At 47.6% G+C, this 20493-nt stretch overlaps 1 protein-coding gene across 6 annotated transcripts in view; it reads left to right on the plus strand.

Annotated features, from left to right (window-relative positions):
- The window catches only part of NAT9 (N-acetyltransferase 9), a 56777-nt gene that overhangs the window by 24919 nt on the left and 11365 nt on the right, over positions 1-20493 (plus strand). For all 6 annotated transcript variants that reach the window (XM_032967011.1, XM_032967013.2, XM_032967009.2 and 3 more), the window contains 4 exons: positions 9380-9469; positions 14477-14564; positions 16764-16864; positions 19051-19209. In XM_032967011.1, the coding sequence (XP_032822902.1) occupies positions 9380-9469; positions 14477-14564; positions 16764-16864; positions 19051-19209 (438 nt within the window). The remainder of the gene's footprint in view (positions 1-9379; positions 9470-14476; positions 14565-16763; positions 16865-19050; positions 19210-20493) is intronic.

The raw sequence follows: 20493 nt of genomic DNA on the forward strand, positions 1-20493 counted from the left end.
GCACTGTAACTCTTGAAATAGTTTTTTTACTGAATTGGAAAAAATTAACTTCTTGTTATTTTGGTTGCCGACCCCTGCCCATGGGAGTTTTCTGCGGCCGGGTTTAATGCGTGTCAACTTGGCTACTCTTACACTCTTTGGCATCCCCAACATTTCTCACCTCCAAACTCCAGACGATCCTTACCCATTCCTGAATATGGAGACCCACTACAGGCCAACACTCCATTCCCACCGCTGACTCCCAAATCTGTTCAGGATCAATGTCAATAATGCACTCAATGTCTTTAAGATTCTCCAAGGACTTGCCCCTGTCTACCTCGCAAATAACTGAACTCCACTCCATGCACTCTCCAGCCTGTAATCAAGGCTTCCCAATGAAGCCCCCAGTCAACTGTTGCTCAATACTTTCACAAAAGAGATCAATCCACGTCTCCCCTGCTGACTCCAACCATCCGTGCTGCCAGCTCACTGCACCAGTTCAAGTCCAGGCTGAAAACTTTCCTATTCTCCTCTGCCGACAACGACTGCCTCTTCTCTGAATACAATGTCAATGTACAACGCGATTATGCTCCATTTCCCCCGTGAAATGCATCACGCTATTTTACTTCCAGCGCCTTGAGATGCTCTTGCATTTAGATCTCCATATATATAAAAGGCAAAGTTGTGAATATGTGTCTGTTCAAAATGTTTAGCGTACTTCCCGACATGCAACAAACTTGAAATTTGCCATGTGGGTACTTTCCAGACTGCACACCATGCAAAAATTATGAAAATACTTTTTTTTTCTGGGGGGGGGGAGCTCAATAATGCATAGATTTTTTGCAAATCAAATCTGTCATGTGACCCGTGCATGTGGAAGCGTAACGCATTGTAGTGTAGTGGTTAGCGCGCTGCGCTACGAACCCGGCGACCCGAGTTCGATTCCCGCTCACGGCCACCACCGGTGACGATTATTTCAACCGTTTCTGGGTCTCCCCTACGTCGACTCAGCCTCAAACAAGTAACTGGTGTGGTGTATTACAATCACCACTGGGGAGACAAAGGCGGCCGGGCGTGGTGCTGGCTACCCACCCCCTCGTGTGCCGTGCCGGCCTTCATAGGTGATCGCTAACAGCACTTGCCCCCTACAGGCTACCCGTGTGTGTGGGAGTGGGGGGGGGGACTGCGTAGCGATTCGTGCGCTGCGCTACAAACCCGGCGACCCGAGTTCGATTCCCGCTCACAGCCACCACCGGTGACGATTATTTCAACCGGTCCTGGGCCTCCCCTACGTCGACTCAGCCTCAAAACGAGTAACTGCTGTGGTGTGTGAACATCGCCACTGGGGAGACAAAGGCGGCCGGGCGTGGTAGATCCAAGTCCCAGGCGAAGCCGGGTAATACAGCTAGTGCTCTATAAATCCAGGCATTGTATTGGTTTGTAGGTGTAAGCCTCTTGTGAGCGTGTCTCACATTGAGCTTTATAGCTCTTTTTCAGAAGCAACCTGGCCACAAATGATAGCACTACGAATTGGCTTATCATGTGGAAATTTACAGCGGTCAAATACTATAAACGCACGTTTATAAATGGAGGGAAAAATTGGAGGACCCGGAGAAAAATCCATGGGACCACGGGGAGAACATGCAAACTCCAAATATACAGGCATTGTCAGGGTCGGGATTGAACCAACGACCTCCTGTATACCAGGCAAGGTAGTTAACATTTTGCCGGATGTACTCATACACTGGCTGACTCTTGACACAGCCTCCATTTAACATGGGGTTAGGGCTCAACTCTATACCAGACTGGATTTTACCACTCATGGAGCTTACATCAAGTAACCAATTGGATTTTACAACCGATCAAAACGTGACAAATGACGATGGAAATTTCTCACGATCAATGACATTGACAAATCAATTAATTTGAGGCGTTGTATTTGATATGAATATACAAAGAATATATTTTCCATTAACAAGAATTATAGGGCTTGCCTCCGACCATATACCACGAAATGTACGTGTTTATTTGTGTGCATTGTTACATGTACATTTCCATATTGCTGTCTTGCCCAGCACCAACTGAATCTGTTTTTTGTGCAAATTTGTATGATTCAACAAATTATTGTCTACATTCGCTTATTTAACTTAATAAATAATAAGCATGCAACGATGTATTAATTACAATTATCAATACAGTTTGATGTGTACACTCACGAAACATTAATTGAATCATGCGTGTGGCAATCATTGATTTACATTTATGCAATTGGTCTGTTAATGTTACATTTAGGCTAATGGAGCGAGCAGAACTGCAGAAACGGGAAAAAAACGAGACAAAAACTAATTGATTCTTGAATTGGATCGTGACCCCAAATTGTGCCAACTAATGGAATCGCAGAGCTGGCTAGGGGAGGGGTGTGGGCGGCGAGAGTCATTACATGGCTACTGAACACACGAGTAATTAACTCGCTGTTGTGAATTAAAATGAAAAATTCATGTCTCTTGGCAAAACTTCAAGACCATCTACTTATATACTGCATTATGCAAATATACACCATTCATCATGGACGCTACTCTGCATTTATGATGCGTTGCCCTTATTGGAATGGATAAGGCATCATCATATTTCAGATACGTTATTTTCCGCAGCCATAAACATTTCCCAAAACGATAAACAAATGTTAGGAAAAATGATACATTGATGCAATGAAACAGCTGCTTACATTTGTCAAGCCATCCTTGACAACATAATTACATTAGAGTAGTGGTTAGGGTAATATCTGCTTACGTACATGCCTGCAAGCTTGCTCTCAAAGACAGCGAGCCTCCTCTATGACTTTGCTAAAGTTGCTATAAGAGTCAGACCTATGCTTCCGCACAAATTAAGGATTGCTTCTGACAAAGTGGCACTGGATGAGTCACCAGCACTGCAGTGTTGATGGCTGACAGCAACAAGCAGCGTGAGACACATGAGACGAGTAATAAGTCATTCATTCATAGCGCTTCTTAGGCTCATGATGCATGCACCTAAGAGCATGAGATTATCTTCAATTGCCCGAAATCTCACTCGAAGAATTTCCTTGGTATTTATGGTTAGAACAAGCGAGATGGAATAGATGAGACAGTAACATTGAGATAGGATAGACAAGGTATGGAATGACTAACCACGCGAGGATGCTATGAATTGTCAACTCAATGTCACTATTTAAGTTTTCTTTAATCAATCAGACCATAGCATTTCGAGTGACTACAGGGGTAACGTAATCCTGCTGCATGCAACACACAAATCCGAAATAATCGATTCCCACGACATACGATTCGACGCGTGGATTGTAAATGAAAAAATACATTTTAATTGATCTATTGTTACATTCATAGGATAAGAAAGTAAATAATAAAAATACGGGCAGACGGTACATATGAGACAATATAAGTGAGACAAAAAAATATTTATTTCTTTTAGTAATGACAATTAATGAAATCACAGGGGAAGTGAATCTCAACATGGTTGCTTCAACGTAGCCATTGTTCCAACATCGCCACAGCCATAGAGTTTTTTTTTACGTGCAAGAACTAACCAAATTAATTATTTAAGTTTATATTAGTTGTTGCACAGATGACCCCATTTTGCCAGTTGCATCTATATTACAAGCGAGATCCGTGCTGCGTAAGCAGAGCAACAAAACAAGGACAAAAACATCAGTCTTACAGAGAATGAGTACCGGGTGCTATGCCAATGTATTGTTAGATTTCGGCTTCCCCATGCAACTTGCCATGTTCCTTAGTGTGCGTTGGTGAATCAAATATATGCGTATATGATATTCAAATATCAATCACCACTGATGTTGGCTTTGGCTGGGAATCAAACTTCGTTTTCTGGGTTCATTGCGCAGTATTTCTTGAGTAATACAAGTCAAATATGCACTCTTTATCCAAGCAAACAAGCTTAAGGCCTATCAATTAAGTGGATATGTACGTATGTATTTCCACTCAAGACCAAGATCAATCTGCATATGTATCTCATTCTATAAAATGTATGTTTTTTTCAATAATGCACTTGCATTCAGTGAATATGAAAAAAAATTCGAAAAATGTATAATGGAGTACATTTCCGGATTCTAAGTGAGACGCCAGTGAGGATGTGCGAGGGCTACCTGCAGATAAATTAAAGGCAGAGATTAAGGAATGACAGTGGCTGCTACATTATAAAACCGTCTACAAGAGTACTTCGGTCTTCCGAGTCTGGGCCGAAGTCACGTCTCTGTACGATGACGATCGGTGACCGGGGCCTTGTCTCATGTGGCTCCCAGGCAGTGAAATTCATTTAAATTACACCTTAAGTGGCTTTTGGCTGGCCATCAAACAATGATGGTCACTTCATCGTGCAGTGCTTTCAGATGTACTTCTGCGGCCGTCTGGAATGTGCTTCCGATATTAGGAAGCCACTGGAGCTATGCACTTTTAAATCTAAATTGAAAACTAATTTCTTTAGAACTGCTTTTTGTGTTTAGTTTGTTGTCCTTTCCCATACCTCCGATTAGCACGGTTGCCTACGGATGGTGCAAAGAAATTTCAACATATTTAGTGTATTAGTCTGTCGCCGGTCCCTCGTATGGGGCAAGAACGGGTCCCTCGGGAACCCCAGGGACGACTTGAAGACGGCCCAACGGGCGCGATCCCTCCCGGAACGACGATGGAGGGGAAGAAGAAATGGGTGGCGGTTGTCCCGTCCACCCTGGCCCGCCTGTGGGTGGCACCGCTGGTAACTCCATGGGCATCAGGGCCTGGGATCCTGCAGATGGAGGAACAGAGTCTCGCAGAGGCGCAACCTCCGTGATCGTACGTCCAGGCCCATCAGACACATCAAACACCCGGCTTTCAGATATTGGAGATGAAACGACCTCATAAGGTGGAAAATAAGGTTTCAGCCGTGACGGGTGCACATACCAACGCCTACAACCATCTAGATCTGTACACATTGCGGCCTCCTAACCTCAGTCACCTCCACCGGGCCCTGCCATAACCTATACAATTTAGGAGACATGCCTATTCGCACCTGGGGGTAATGCAGCCATGCCCTCTTACCAACTTTCCACGGTTTTCCTGATTCTTTAAGCCCCACCAGTCGCTCATTCGCGGTTTGCCGCTTGGCCGAATTTCCACGGGACGCCTCCTTCTCTGTCGTCAATCGTTTAAAGGTTAGGCTCATAAGTCCCGGCACAGCGACACTCGTCTTACGTGGTTCAATATGTAACTGGGCTTCCATGGGGGGGTCACTTTCCCTCCCATACCTCAAAAAGAACGGGGAGAATCCGGTAGAGGCATGAGGGGCCAACCTGTAAGCTGCAAGAACACTCGGAATGTGCAGGTCCCAATCGGACTGTGCCTCGTTAACCTGTTGGCACAGTATGAATGTAAGTCCTGTGTAGGCGCTCTACCATTCCATCTGTCTGGGGATGGTAGGGCAAAGTCCGAATTTTATTTGTACAAAATAAATCGCATACCTCCTGCAACAATTTCGACGAAAATTTTCTACCTTGGTCCTAAGGAGACGTTCCGGGGCCCCCTTATCCCGCACATAACCATACAAAAACGCGTCCGCAATGAACGCCGCCGATTGATCCGGCAGGGGCCATGCCACCGGCTACCGTGACAGGTATTCTACCCCTACCAGCAAAAATGTATTCCCCCTCAAAGTGGTGGAAAATGGCCCCAGGATGTCGAGGGCAACGAGCTCGTTTACACGTGACACCCCAATACACAAAGGTGGTTGGGGCCAGCCTCGGCGGGGGCTTTTAACGAGCACATTCCACACATCCCTTCAATACATTGTGGACGTCTTCTGACATTCCGGGCCAAAAGAAGTCACGCTTCAAAGTAGATAACATTTTCTGCACCCTTAGGTGCATCGATCGCACATGGACAGCTCACGTTACTCTACCCCGCAGAGCAGTTGGCACAACAATACAGTACCGCTGTACCTCCGTATCCCATTGCATAAGTAGCCCATCTCGGAAGACCACAAGGGACACACCCCCTGGACCCTTCCTACCGCTCGTCACATCAACGCGGCACCGTATTTTCCATAAGGAGGCGTCCTCCACCTGAAGGCGCCCCCACTCCTCGTGTGCAAGGCCAATAGTATTATCATACGCCACCTTCTCTACGGTTGGCGGAGCGTCCACCGACGCTACAACGGTGCACGGTTCCCCCGCACCCAACGGATCCATCCACAAGTCATCCGACACCACTTCCCATTCAACCACGGCCACGATCCGAGTGGCCTCATCATCAGTCTCTACACAACACGCAGCCGTCGCGTGGGCCAAAACCGTACCCACCTGTATAACCGCGGTACCCGGTCCAGCATTCAACACCTGAAAGAAGGGCTCCTGATCCCCCCTCACTATCGTCTGTGCCGCTATTAAAGCAAGACCATGAACTGCTCTATTCGAAGGGGTTAAAAGAACCCCACAGTAATTTTCCGATCGAGCCGCTTCCGCAGCCGCAAGGGTACAAGCATCTGTGCACCCGGGGGAATCCGAACAGTTTCACGCACCAGGGCCCGAACCACTGCGTTAGCCATATGCAACCTAGTAGAGTACATCAAAATCCCAACCGATGCCCCGATGGTAACCTCAACACACCCCTGGTCAATCAAAATCTTGAGGGGGCATCCTCTTCAAAAAATCAATCCCCAATAAACAAGGCACTGCCAATTAACTCGAAACCAACACCGGGCCTGTCCTTTCAATATCCCCAATCCGTACTGTCGCAACAATTTGGCTCACAATACCTAAACTCCCGCCATTAGCGGCGACACATGGACTACCCACAGGACCAAGGCAACCCACCATCAACGGCAAAGTCCTATAAATAAACTCTGAAATAATGGTGGCGGATGCCCCTGTATCTATGAACACCCGCACCTCAATACTCTGCACAAACCCCTTTACCGTGGACAATCCCGCTCCCACCGCCATGAACCGGTGTGCCAGTGCGTCACACTGCCCAGACCCCCGTGGCCAATTATCACGTGCTAATGTGTAATTCTCGCTCCCCATATCAACATGAGGGTCAATGGCGTGCGCATCCGACACAAACTGCGATGAAGATGTATGCGGTCACTGTGTCGGCTGTATGTGTGATACATCGCGACCTGCCATTGAGCCCGGAGGAGCAGAGGTTGGCAGGGTGGAGGATGGCGAAGGCGGGAATAACTGCCCCGGATCAGCGCGGCATCCTTTAGAGATGTGGCCTGCTGAAGCAAATGACGGGGGCTCTCCATGGCGGAGGGAAGAACCCGCTCCGCTGATCCCACCGTCGTTCTGTGCTGACCCTCCCGCGCAGACACCAAGATATTGAAGCGCAGGCCCGACAGGGCTCTTGGTACCCCTGGTCGCCCTCTCCTCCCAGGAATCCTGCACAGCCCGCCACCCCAACTCACCGTTGCAGGTTGCAGTGGGCCTGGATACATCGGACCACCTTAATTGAAGACAGATCATCCTCCTCCGTGGCCGGTAGACAAACGTTCATTTCTCAGGCCAACGGCAATAATTTCTCCAACACCAAAGAGTCCAGCCCTTCTCGCTCCATCTTTGGGTATGTAGTCTGCGCCAGCGACATCAAGGCTCTGCGGAAGGCGAGGGGCGTCTCGGTCTCCCCCCGACTCTGCATCACAAACTTCCGCCTGGCATTGGACGGGGGAACAAAGATCGCCGCCATCTGGGCGTAAGCATGCTGCAGCATCGCCTTATCTGTCGAAGGAATGGCATAGAACACCGCCAAGGCGTCATCATCCAGGGTGGTAGACATAGCCCACGGCGCCTCCATGTCAGACCACCCCACCAGCTCATGAGTAGCGGCAAAGTGACGCTTGAAGGCCTCCCTGTCACCCCCCGCAGCTGAAAATTATTTCAGGAATGGCAACCGCTGCGTGAGGGGAGGCACCAGCAAAAGAGATGCCGTCGGATGTTTAAATTCGGCAGGTCCCGACGTCCACTTGCTTGACTCAGTGGCGGCCAAATGTGGCACGCCACATCCAACTGCAGCCTCTTCCTCGACCAGTCACTCAACCAGTGCGCACTGCACGCACGCTGTCCTTCCTTAGTCGGCGGCAACATGGAGTTGTCACTCCTCGCACACTGTCCCGCCGGAATGGCCTCTTCGGGAACCCTCGCCGGGGTCCCGGTTGCCGGGGCTGTCCAGGAACCTCCCTTGCCACTGCCCTCTTCACCCGAGGACCCGACGGTAGGAGCCTCTCTTTTCGCCTTCGTCGACATCTATTCCCCTTATCTCCAGAGTTGAAGGGAAAAAAAATCCAAAAAAATCCCTAACAACCCTACCAAAAAGGTTGTTTTCATTATCACTCCTGAAACTAAATGTAGTGTATCAATCTGGACACACTAAGAGTTGGAGGCATATCCTTTATTCCATTCCATATAGTCATAGGGGATATTTACCCACAGTCCGTATGCTACCCGACCAGCGACACTGAGGATGTGAAGACGAGGACGATGGCAGCACGACGAGTTCCTTTCCCAGACAACAGCAGCCCCAACTGAGTGTCAGAGCCTCCCTTTTATCCTCCCTGGCATGGCCTGGCTCTGCCCTCGGCCACGCCTCCCTCTGGATCCCACCAGGAGGTTCCAGGCTCTGCCCATGTGTCTCACTGGTAGACCGGGCTACTACACCCATAGTCCTCCTCGCCTCGAGCATCCCATGCCACGCACTCTAGTGACTCATTCTATGTCACTACACATACATAATGATGTGCTTATTTTTATGGGATTTTTTTATTTCTTGAGGAATTTATTTTGGGGTTGGATCTGATTGGTGCGAGTGCCTGTGTGTGTGTGTATTTTGTACAGCACCTTGTGACCTCCGGGTGAGAGGTGCTTTCGAAGTGTCAATTATGATTTATATTATTATTCTGTTACAAATTCAGTCATGCCATCCTCTGCATGGTCTTAAGTCAGGCCTTTGGTGATTGACGTATGATAATATTTCAGCGTGGTATGATGATGTATGATGTATAACCTGCTTGTAAGGCTTATACAAATGAATGCGTGATAAATGTTTGAATGCTGCGTGGATGTGTTATGATAATGTGTGATATATTCTGTCGTCATATTATAAGGCTTAGAAGATGAAGTGTGGTAAACGGTTAATGCTTAATGTTTAATATTTGAGTGGAGCATGATGATGGCTTATTGAAGTGATTTTAGATTGGAAGAGCAATATTAATGCATGTTTTGTTATAACTTTTGGAAGGATGCAACTTAACATTTGTTTATTTCAGTTTTGTTCCAATAATTATTTCCTTTTGTTCAGCAAACTTGTTGTATCGCATGCAGAGAGGAAGGGATCTCTGTGTGTGGTTGTGTTCGTGGGAGCAGGGTGGGGCTTTTCAGCTGTCCAGTCTGCTTGCCAAGAGGATTGGTCACAGCAAGATCATCCTTGGGGATGCAGTGACTCACATCACACAGGTAAATGTCGCACACCTTCCCAAGAGCTCGACTCGTTTCCCTGCTGAAATGAGCAATCAGGCGAGCTCATTTATGTTGGCACCCTTGAACCATTGGTGGAAATTCCACATTCCCAAAGCTTGGATCATTATATCCATAGGATGACCACTGCTGACTTCCAAGAAAGTGGTACTTGTTTTTTTTATCAATCTCAGAGAGGTGATGGGCTAAGTCGACCAGGGATTCAACTGATAATTTTCGATTGAGTCAAGTGCTCAAAGCACGAAGCCACCTGTCAAACTCTCTCTTATGTGCATTAAATAAAATTTGCGAGGCCAACACAATCATACTAATTAAAGTAAATTGATTAACCTTGACTTACTTTCAGGATGTCGTTGCTGAGGGTGTTTGGTCATTTGATTTTGGATAATTTCGTGCGTGGAAATAACTGAAGTACCAAGAAGAAGAAAATACTCACGCAACACGAGTGGAGAACACTCAGTACATCATGAGAGATCAGTGACCTACTTGCTGGACTGCCTTCATACAGGCACCTCACTGCCCCGGCAGACAGGTGTCTCATGCACTTGACGATCAAAGTGCAATTCTCCAGCCCCACCTCCCTCTCCGCTATATTAATTACGTGATAATAACAGGGGAAACAAAACGCAGCCTAAATTCGTTATCATTAATCATGATTAGCATTAATCCTGCGATCGCAAATACTTGCCTTGCGCATTTCACTGTAAGCCAGATTATAATCAATAAGCCAGGCTTTTATACGACAGACAGAGCACACTATGAGGAGCCTACACGTGACTCGTTTTTGTCGATATGCCAAGATCTTTAGCGGGAGAGAAACAGGCACATGGGAGAAGTGCTCAGTGATAATATAAATTCATCTCTCAAGGCCAATTGTTTTAAAACTGTGGCTGAGCCTGGCCAGAAATAAACCCCATCGGGCACACTGTCTGGCATTTGTTTTGTATTGTTATTTTGCAATGTAACAATAGCCTGGTAGATTTAAAGCTTTCGTGACTGCTAGGATCCATACTCTTTGGTTCTATTTTTCACCTACGTGACTTTACCCAATAGAACCAAAGAGTATGAATAGCCTGGTACAAGGCACAGGCAAGGGGTACAAAAACTCCCCAGGCTAAAGCCTCAGTTCAGTGCTCCTGGATCCAAAGATGGGAAGGCAATTGGGCTCACTGCCTCACACACTTGGGGACTACGAGCGGGAGTGGCCGGTTTTTATTTGGGGAGGGGAAGATAAGGGAAGAGGGACAAAGGTAGCGGAGCCTACGCACGCCAAGTGAACTTATCGTCAGCAAAAGTTCCACGGGCCAGTGATTAACTCCTCCTGTCTATGCCCAGAGAGGGGAGGGGTAGTACCCCAAGCGCCCGTCACCTCCCCATACCTCCCTGCAAGCGCACCTCACGATTAGGCCTCGGCAAGGTAAGGTAATTTACTCTTTTTACCGGGTAAAAGGGTAAAGGTAAAGGTGTCGACCATGCCAAGGGGTAAGGTAAAGGGTAGGGTAAAGGTAGCGCGGAAGCATTACCCGGTAAATACCTAATAGCTCCATGGCACAGTCCATGGCCTCCATTTGAAATTGGAACCATTGATGTCAGACCAGATGGAGACGGACCACGTTCTTGAGGAAGAGGGTGAGGTCGAGGATGCCAGGAACGACATTTCCGGGGTCGCTGGGAACAGCAATCAAAAGAGGCAGCGGAATGCGTTCACATAGGAGCACACGCACGATTGCATGGAGGGTGATCCCCGTGAGCAGCAAGGAAAACGGCAGTGCGTGCACTGCCGCGAGTGGTTTTCCTCCCACTTGAACGAGTCGGGGTGGAAAGCCCACCTCAAGAAGCACAACGTGCTCGCCCCAGGCAGCGAGGTCGGGACGTCGGCGTCGGCGAGCCACCTAATGCAGTAAACGCTGAGCCGGCCAGCAATCCCGGATCGCCTCCTGGTAAAGTTTGAGAACACTGTGGTTCATTTTGTTATGTAAGGTGCAATATCTTTGCGACCCGCCGGCAGCGACAAGTTCAAGACCTTGGTCCACACATTGACGCAGGGATGCGAGGGCCCGTCAACCCGCACCGTCATTCTCAAGATTGTCGAGCTTCATGCCATCATGCTGCCCATCGTCGGGGCATTCTTCTCCAACCTGGACGTAGCCATCTCACAACCTGAAGGGATTCTGGATGGTCACGGTGCACTGGATCGACACCAAATCTGGTGCGTCGAAATCCATGCTGCTGATGATCCTCAATGTGCAGTCCGGAAGGGGTGATGGCAAGCGCATTGGCACTGCTCTGTTTGAGCACCTCCAAAGCCTCGGGCACAATGTCTCGCACAAGCTGCTCGCTGTCACCAGCGACAATGGCTCCGATGCGATCAGTGCTGTCAAGACGTTCACCCTGGTCAATGCGGATGGTGGATATGAGCAGTTGTGGGCTTGCCACCATATTCGCTGCGCGGATCATTCGGTCCAGATCGACATCGTCCAAGTTCTCAAACTGATCAAATCGACCAACGCTGAACTGCGCGAGGCGCTCGTCAATATCAGGCGCAGCAAAGTTGTCCGGCAATCGTACCGCCGTGAGGCCGAGATCGCCAAGCTCGCCAGGAAGGAGCCGACACACCAGGACTCGCCGACCAGGTGGAATTCGACGTGTGACATGGGCAACGACGCCATCAAGAAGCGTGTCCCATTGGACATTATCATGGCGCTTCCAGGATGTGATCAGCGTCGGTGCTTTCTCTGAACTGCAGTGGGCAAACATCGAGGGCGTGACAGCATTCCTGCGAATGCTGTGCCAGGTCATGACCTTGTTGTCGGCGGACCGCAAGTCGACATTGGATCTCGTGCCGGTGACGATGGAGCACCTGATCCGTCATTGCGATCGCGGTGAAGCCGCTCTTAGAGCAATCGATGAGTCCTTGACCGCGACAGGGATGAAGGCCGAGCTGGTGCGGTAACGCGACTTCCTGGTTCAGGAACCCGCCATTGTGGCATCCTACTGGAATCCACAGCTGCCGAAAACGATAGACCAAGACGAGCTGGCTACACTGAAGGCCACGATTCGCTCTGTCCTGCAGCATCGCTACTCGGACGTGCTCCCGATCCCGCCAACGGTAGTCGCTTTCCATATGGAGGAGGGGTCGCTGTTCAGCACCCTGTTCAGCAACGTCGGCAGCTCCATCGACGACGCCGATGAAGTCGATTGTTTTCTGAGCATGAGCGTCACGACCGCCAGCGCCTTCATTGACGTAATGCAGTGGTGGTCTCCCCGCAAAGAGCTGCTCCCCGTCCACGACAAGATGGCCTACGACTACTTGGGAGCGCCGGCGACGTAAACTCCCTGCGAACGCGCAAATAGCAGAGATGGGTGGGAGTTCACGTGCGTTCGCCAGTCGCTGTTGTCGACGCTCTTCATCCAGTCCATGTGCTTGCGCTTGTGGATCACGGCCGGCTGCCTGAAGGTCCCGTCTAACTGGGCCAGAGCAGCACAGGATCTTATTGCCCGTAATTCGTCTGAGGACGACGGCAATGACGAACTTGATCAGGTTGTTGATGAGATCGTCATCGACCAAGACGACTGGGACGAGGAGATTATGGAGGACGGTGTCGTCGACAGCCTCAACGCCCAATTCGAGAGTATCCTATACGAACAAAGCGCTCTACCTCGCATATATACCTGTTATAGACCTTTTTCATGTGTAGTATCCCAGTAATTACCCTATAATCGGGTAATTTGTATGGGGTAAGGGTAAAAGGTAGGGTAAAGGTAGACTCGTATCTACCTTTTACCTTACCTTGTCATGGCCTGCTCACGATAGGCTCCGTGGGAACAGGGACCGCCTCTGGCTTCCAACTCCCGCTCCCTGCCGTTAAGCTTGTGGCTTTGAATGTTCCATTTCTACAAGGACTAAAAGGGTGCCATGCCACAGCTTCCACAAGAGAGGCCCACGATCTCTCCAATTTGCCAGAATGGCCTACCGAGCCACAATGTCAAGGGACCGCAGTGGTGCGTGCTGAAATCACTGCCTGGCGTGTTAACGGCTCGACATGCCGCTTATCACCAGCGCGGGCTGCATGGCCACTCCTCGCTGTCTAAACCCCACACCAGGTGGCAGTGCTTACTGCCACATTGAACACTTGCTGGTTCAAAAGCGTGTTCCTGAAACCGAGTCTGGATTTAAAAACATAAATTCGTTTTCACGTTAATTTAACACAGAAATTATGACGTTTGTAGGATTTTGTTGAAAATTGGTGAACGTTATTAGACTGTGTGTGGAGTAGGTGTTAGGCGTTAATCGTCCAAACAACATTCATTACAGTATTTGATGATAAACATGAATACCTGTGGGGATAGTGGACTAGTGGTTCATGCATTATGCTATGAACCGTGGGACTTGATTTTGATTCCTGGCCACAGCTGACATCAGTGGAAAGTGATATGAGCTAACCCTGGCACCCTCTGCACCAACTTGGACTAATCTGTCAAGTGAAGTATGGCCAAACAACTCCCATTGAATTGAAACGCAATGCCAATTGTGTGAATTCATAGTTTGGTGATGGTGGTGCATTGTTACATGGCTCAGTTATGCATCAGAAATGCTCATAGTGCAATAAAGAGTTTGATTTATATAACTGTGGGAGAGCCCATTGAGGAAAGTGCCTCTGTTTCGATAGAAAGATGAGGATAAAAGCCATGATGTAGAGTGAATAAGTCGTCTCATTGCAGAACAATGTAGCAAAGTTTTGGCAGAGGTCTTTGAGTAATTCTGCACCAAACCGAGCCCTGCCTTTATCAAAATTAGACCACACAAACTCTTGTCTCAACCTAACAGCAAAACCAACTAATTTGCAACAAACCGATCTGCATTCTCCCTATTTGTGGTAATTTTCGCACCTCCGATTAGCACGGTTGGCTATGTACGGTGCTAAAGAAGTGCAACATACATACAATCAATGACAAATGCGATTGCCCGATGTGTATGGGACACAGACGGACGATGGCGTTGAGTTGCGGACTGCGTCCCATCGCAAGCTCAGTTGCCAGAGAGTCATCGTCACGTGCCCCACGCACCTTGCCGGTAAGTGGCGCTACTGCTGAGCGATGGCAAATTCACACGACCGCAAAAAACATATCAGGGCTACATCCGTCTCTCTGTCCGTCTGATGACAGTTTACATGTTTATTAAAACTACAAATGCCCCACACCCAGCGCAGTGAAACTTACCGCACAGCTTATTCATTGCATTGCCCAGATCCATATGGTTTTTTGGTAATATTGGCAACAAAATTACTTTTAAAAAAGGTGTTCTATTTTCAGAAAGGAGATAATTACCTCATACCGTGTACCATCATGACGAGCGCACGAGCGTTAGAACGCAAGCACGTGGTTGTAAGCTCGTGTCTAATGCGCGCGCATGTTTATGTGTGTGCTCGCATATTTCTTTGTATGGTCGAATGCATTAACAACACAGAGGCGCCTTTAATGCACTGGCTTGCCTGCTTATTTATAACTCTGCCCAGTGACTGGAGTATACTCTCAAGGGAAATAAAAATGTCCCTTTTCAAAACCATGGCAATATATAATGTAAAAAATAGTACCAGAATTGTACTTTATTTATGTAAAGAAACTGTACATGTATATTGAATGTGTCCATACCTGGGAAGTAGTCACACATATCAGAAATGTAGCATTATATACACATACACCGATTCTTCAACCCATTTCTAGGCACCGCACTGATTTCGCATGACCCTCTTCTCAAAAGGCGACCGAGTACGGTGCTGGCAATGGCTCCGTATATCTTCGAGGAGATTGTTAAAGGGGCCGTCTATAAATGACGTCACGCGATTTTGGACGATTTTTGACCCCCCCCTCCCTCGTCACACGGCGTCAAAATAAGTCAGACCCCCTCTCAAATATGACGTCACAAAGCTCTGCCACCCCCCCCCCCCCCCCCAAATATAAAACATGCTTCAAATCGCTTTAAACTATTGTCATTGTAGTGCTTATTTAATGTGGTGCTGCACTCTGATGTTGTAGGAGAAAACATTTATTACAAAGTCTGTTTAATTAAGTAGAACGTGTTGTCTATATTTAAAGTTGCGCATTTTTATGTGACGTCACATTCTCACCCCCCCTCGTCACACATCGTCACAAATGTCTGACCCCCCCCCCCCCCCTAGGTGCGTGACGTCATTTATAGACGGTCCCAAAGGGTTAAATGGGTGTGTTCATAAAATCATCGGTGGGAGGCGTGTCGGGGCTTTTAAGTCAATTGTTGTTTTCCCTGTCATTTCAGATATTTTTTGTAGGAGTTTTTTTTTTTTAAATGGATCACCCTCGTAATATAATTTCTCAGTAAAATGAGTACCGTTTTGTAGAAGCCAAAAGTAGTAGTCCCATAAACTGACTGGTTCCTGCCATGGGAATGTGGAATTATCAGCACTGACAAAGTGCAAACAATGAACATTGTGAGCTCTCCTTTGTTCATGTGAGCAGGGAAAAGACATTGGCTTGACCTTTAAATACCTACGCTATGTAAATAGCACACTCAAGGGCACAAACACGCTCTGAGCACCTATATATGAATAGTATATGTGTCACTCTGTGGGCACGTGAGTGTATGTACTGTATGTTCGCAAATGCATGTGGGCACGTGTGTGTACAAATCTGTGCGCCTGTGTATGTGCACCTGTGCATGTGTATATGTACGTGCGGAGTGTGGGTGCACGTGTGTATGTGTATTGTGTGTGGGGAGTGGTAGTACAGTATAGGGTGTCGCTTCCTGTGATATGATCCTGGCGGCCAGAATTTCAATTCCGACTCACAGCCAACATCAGTAGCAAATATCTGAACCGGTCCTGTCGTGGGCCTTCCCTAAGTCGACTCAGCCTCAAATAATTACTGGGTGGTGTGTGTAAAAATCAGCACTGGGGAGATGAAATCGGTCAGGCGTGGTGCTGGCCCCACCACCCCCTTGTGCGCGATAGCTGCGTTAAAAGGTTGTCACTAACAGCGGTCAACACCGGTGACGATTGTCTGAACCGGTCCTGGTCCTCCCTTAAGTCGACTCAGCCTCAAATGAGTGCCTGGTGTGGTGTAAACATCGCCAGTCAGGAGACAAGGACGGCCGGGCGGGGTGCTGGCCACCCACCCCCTCGTGTGCTGTGCCAGCCATCATAGGTGCTCACTAAAAGCACTTGCCACAAAAGTCTGTTAAGGCTATATGGGGGATCTTTGTCTTATCTATGCGTGTGCACGTTTACCACCCTCCCAGCTAAGATCCACTATGAGCCAGCACTTCCTGCGGACAGGGAGCGTCTCACACAGAATATGCCCATGGGACATCTCATCAAGTTCATCGTCACCTACCCAACGGTGAGACAGAGATAATGCGCTGCCATCACAGCAGAGCGTGGCAGCACATCCACAGAGCGCCTATGGTCCATAGCCAGGAAATATTTTAAAGACTTAATGGCCGTCGCTTTGCAGCGTAGTCCATAAATCAAAACCTTGTTAAAGGAAGACATTTTTATTGCGGTTTGGTTAAGTGGCTCGCATCTGAGTATTTTCTTACCGAAAATTGGATTGGAGAAATAAAGACATGAACATAAATGGGGAAAATATTAACAACAATTTCATGTTCTGATGTGCCACGGTCATTATATAACTGCCAATGAAATTAATTTCAGCAAATACCTTAAAATCTTAAATGATGAATCTGAGCAAAACGAAGGTGATGCACAAAATACATTTTGTAAAACAAATGTTTGTTTGGAGGACATAATTGGAAAACGCATCAAGGTTTGCATATAGTTGAGTGAAGCTATATGCCCAAAGAGGAAGTTTTGCAATCAGTGCACATCACCTGCTATAAACATATGGATTGGCAACATGGACACTGACAGAGAAAATGGAAAGATAAGCTCCGAAAGCAGGATGTGCTGGCACAGAGCTCTGCGCACTTTGGAGATTATTTTTCCACATATGCACGGAATGACACTGACAGACATCAAAGGAAATACATCGAGAATGAATGCACTTTAGAGACATCATATTAACTGTTGAGAAAAGTGGACTTGGGCAGGAGAAAGTGCTTGAAGGGATCATGGCCAATAGTCAAGACTGACGAAATGAATGTCTGACAAAGGAGGGGACATCAGAATCAGAATATTTATTTACACTGGAGGAATCTAATGAGCTATAACGCTCTTTTTCACAGTTCAGAACGTTACAACAACAAACAAACAATATAAAATACGATAGAGGAGTGCAAAGTTTTGGAAAGGGAAACAAATCACTTTAAAAATAAAACAATTAAACTATTTGCATATTTTGATTTAAAGCTTTCGTGACTGCAAGGATTCATATTCTTGGTTCTTTCTACGTGACTTTACCGAAAGAACCAAGATTATTTGTATCTTACCAGCCAAGCAAGGCCCACTGACCTAATAGCTTATTTTTCAGGAACAACCTGGCCACAAATGTTAGATCAACGAAGTGGCTTATCATGTGGAAAATTATCGCAAAATAATCGAAATAATCTAAACGCATGGAGAAAGAACAATGAGATCAACTCATCTGCAGGACTTAGATGAAATGTTGCATCAGGTGACTGTGGGGGATGACGACAATGGGGGAGGCCTTCATTTGGCAGTGGATAGATCATGACTGAAGGAGGACAGAGCGGGATATTGCTACAGATATGTTGTGCTATATCCCCACAACCACTGGAAAGTGAGCTGGCCCAGTTCATAAACTAAGGAAGTGGGCCTTACTGGGCTGACTTGACTTTGGTGTGGGGCCTTCTAGCACATTTATGAAAGCTCTCAGAACAGCTGGAAAATCACGACGTCATCGCGGGAAAAGAGGGAAGTGCGGTTTGTGGCATCTTTTGGGGTGGTAAATTTTGTGAAGAAATGTAAGAAATCATAAATATTCGCTGGCCATTGTGTAAAACAATGGGTATAATTTTATGTACATTATATTTTTTCCATGACCACTTTCCTCCAGCTACAGGGGGAAAGGGGCATGCTATTTGTACATACTTTGCATGGATAGTAAATAATCGTCACGCGCTATTTGACGTGTGTATGATTAGAGCGTTGCATCATTCTAGATGGATAGTGCAGTGGTCCGCAAGCAACGGCTCACGACATTGCCCATAGGAAATTAAAATATGTAAACCGAAGCCTGGCTTGTGCGAGAGTGAAAACGATATTGCACGAGAGGTGAGCGCAAGACATATTTAGCACTCCAACTAGGGGGAGCAGCAGCATCGTGGTTAGCACACTGTGCTCGAACCCGGCGACTCAAGTTCGACTCCCGCTCACGGTTAACAGCAGTGACAATTATCTGAACCGATCCAGGGCCTCCCCTAGGTTGACTCAGCTTCAAATGGGTACTTGGTATGGTGTGTAAACATCGCCACTTTGGAGACAAAGGCCGCCAGGTATGGTGTTGGCCACCCACCCCCTCATGTGACGTGCTGGCCCCAACAGTCTGTTGAGGCTATACGGGGGATTTGTCTCCGGTTCTCTTCACTTCGCCCTCGCATGCGCCAGGCGTTCTGGCGTGAGGCTGGCTACTCCGGGGAGATCGTGTGCAACGGCGGTGGTGGCAGCCCTCTGAGCGTGACGTACGACGCCACGACCTCGCGCGGCAACGCCGCCCTCGTGGGATTCATCGCGGGCAGCCAGGCTGGGCATTGGACGGTCAAGACGGTGAGGAGGGCACAACCAGACCCATGTCCGTTTAAAGCAGTGGTATTCACATTTTTGGAGGGGGGGGGCACTTTTGCCAATAAGACTTCACCAGTGTGAGGGCCACCACACCGCCTGCTGCCAGGGGTGTTTTCACATTTGTCTACTGTCAGCGGTCGCACGTCAGGGGCCACACTAAAGGCCACCACCAGGGGTCGCCATTGGCCTGCGGGCCTTGCAATGAAGACCACTGGTTTAGAGTATTTGGCTGCTATACATTTCCACCTAAGCCACTTCGTTGAGCCATCATTTGTAGCCAGGTCGCTTAAAAAATGTAAAGTTGAATGTATGTCCTCCCGTCCCTAAAGCCTGAGCCACAGAATGTGAGGGTGTTTTCAGCTGTGGCCCGTGAGCCATAGCGTGTTGCCGAATTCACCATTTTGTCGCTAGATCTGGCGGCTTTTTTGGTTTCCCCCCGTGATGTTTCCAAAGCAACAGATCTATCCACTTTCACTGTGGAGGATGTTAAAACAGATTTGGGAGCCGTTCCAAGAATGTGTTATGGATCCTATAACAGTTTAATAATAGAAATTTAATTTATCAAACGCCCTGCATCGAGGATCTCAATGCACTGTACAAGACAGCAGAAAACACTAAGCAAAAAAATAACTCGGGAAACTTACAACAAATTAATAATTAATGCTAACATCCATTTTCTTAATTAAGCTGATAGTTGAATAAATGGAAGTGTATGAATACGTTTTAAGACATGTTTGAAAATTGTCCACAAGTGCAGAGATGTGCGTAATACTTGATACATTTGCTCGTGACATTTTTGATGACATTGGAAGGTCTACCTATCGACATCTAGTGACTTTTTTTAGCTTCGTTTGGTGACTTTCCACTCGAATGAGTTGGCGACGCTGCTGCCATCTTCCCCAGGAACCGGGAAACGGTTCACGACGTAACGTACTTATCATACTCGGCGTGATCAGCTGCATTACCCGGGGGAATCGTCCTCAATCATCAATATGGGTTTATGTCGTTTAACGGTAACAGCTGTTGGTTGATGTCCCCATTTTGATTCCCTAGAGAAGTGGAATAACCTTCCACTGCACTAATTGGGCTGAGTGAGGAGAAGGAGAAGAGTTTGTTAGGATTAGTCCTTTGTCTGTGTGGGCACTGTCTCTTTACCCCCAACTGGATATACATCAACACTGCGGCACAGTGCAATGGGGCACAGTGCTGTAGGAAGGGCCAGCTTTTGAATGACGAGTTAAACTAAGATCCTGTCTCATTAAGTAA

The sequence above is a fragment of the Petromyzon marinus genome, chromosome 37 (assembly GCF_048934315.1).
Source record: "Petromyzon marinus isolate PM22_M1 ecotype Great Lakes invasive population chromosome 37, UKy_Petmar_22M1.pri1.0, whole genome shotgun sequence".
Lineage (NCBI taxonomy): Eukaryota > Metazoa > Chordata > Hyperoartia > Petromyzontiformes > Petromyzontidae > Petromyzon > Petromyzon marinus.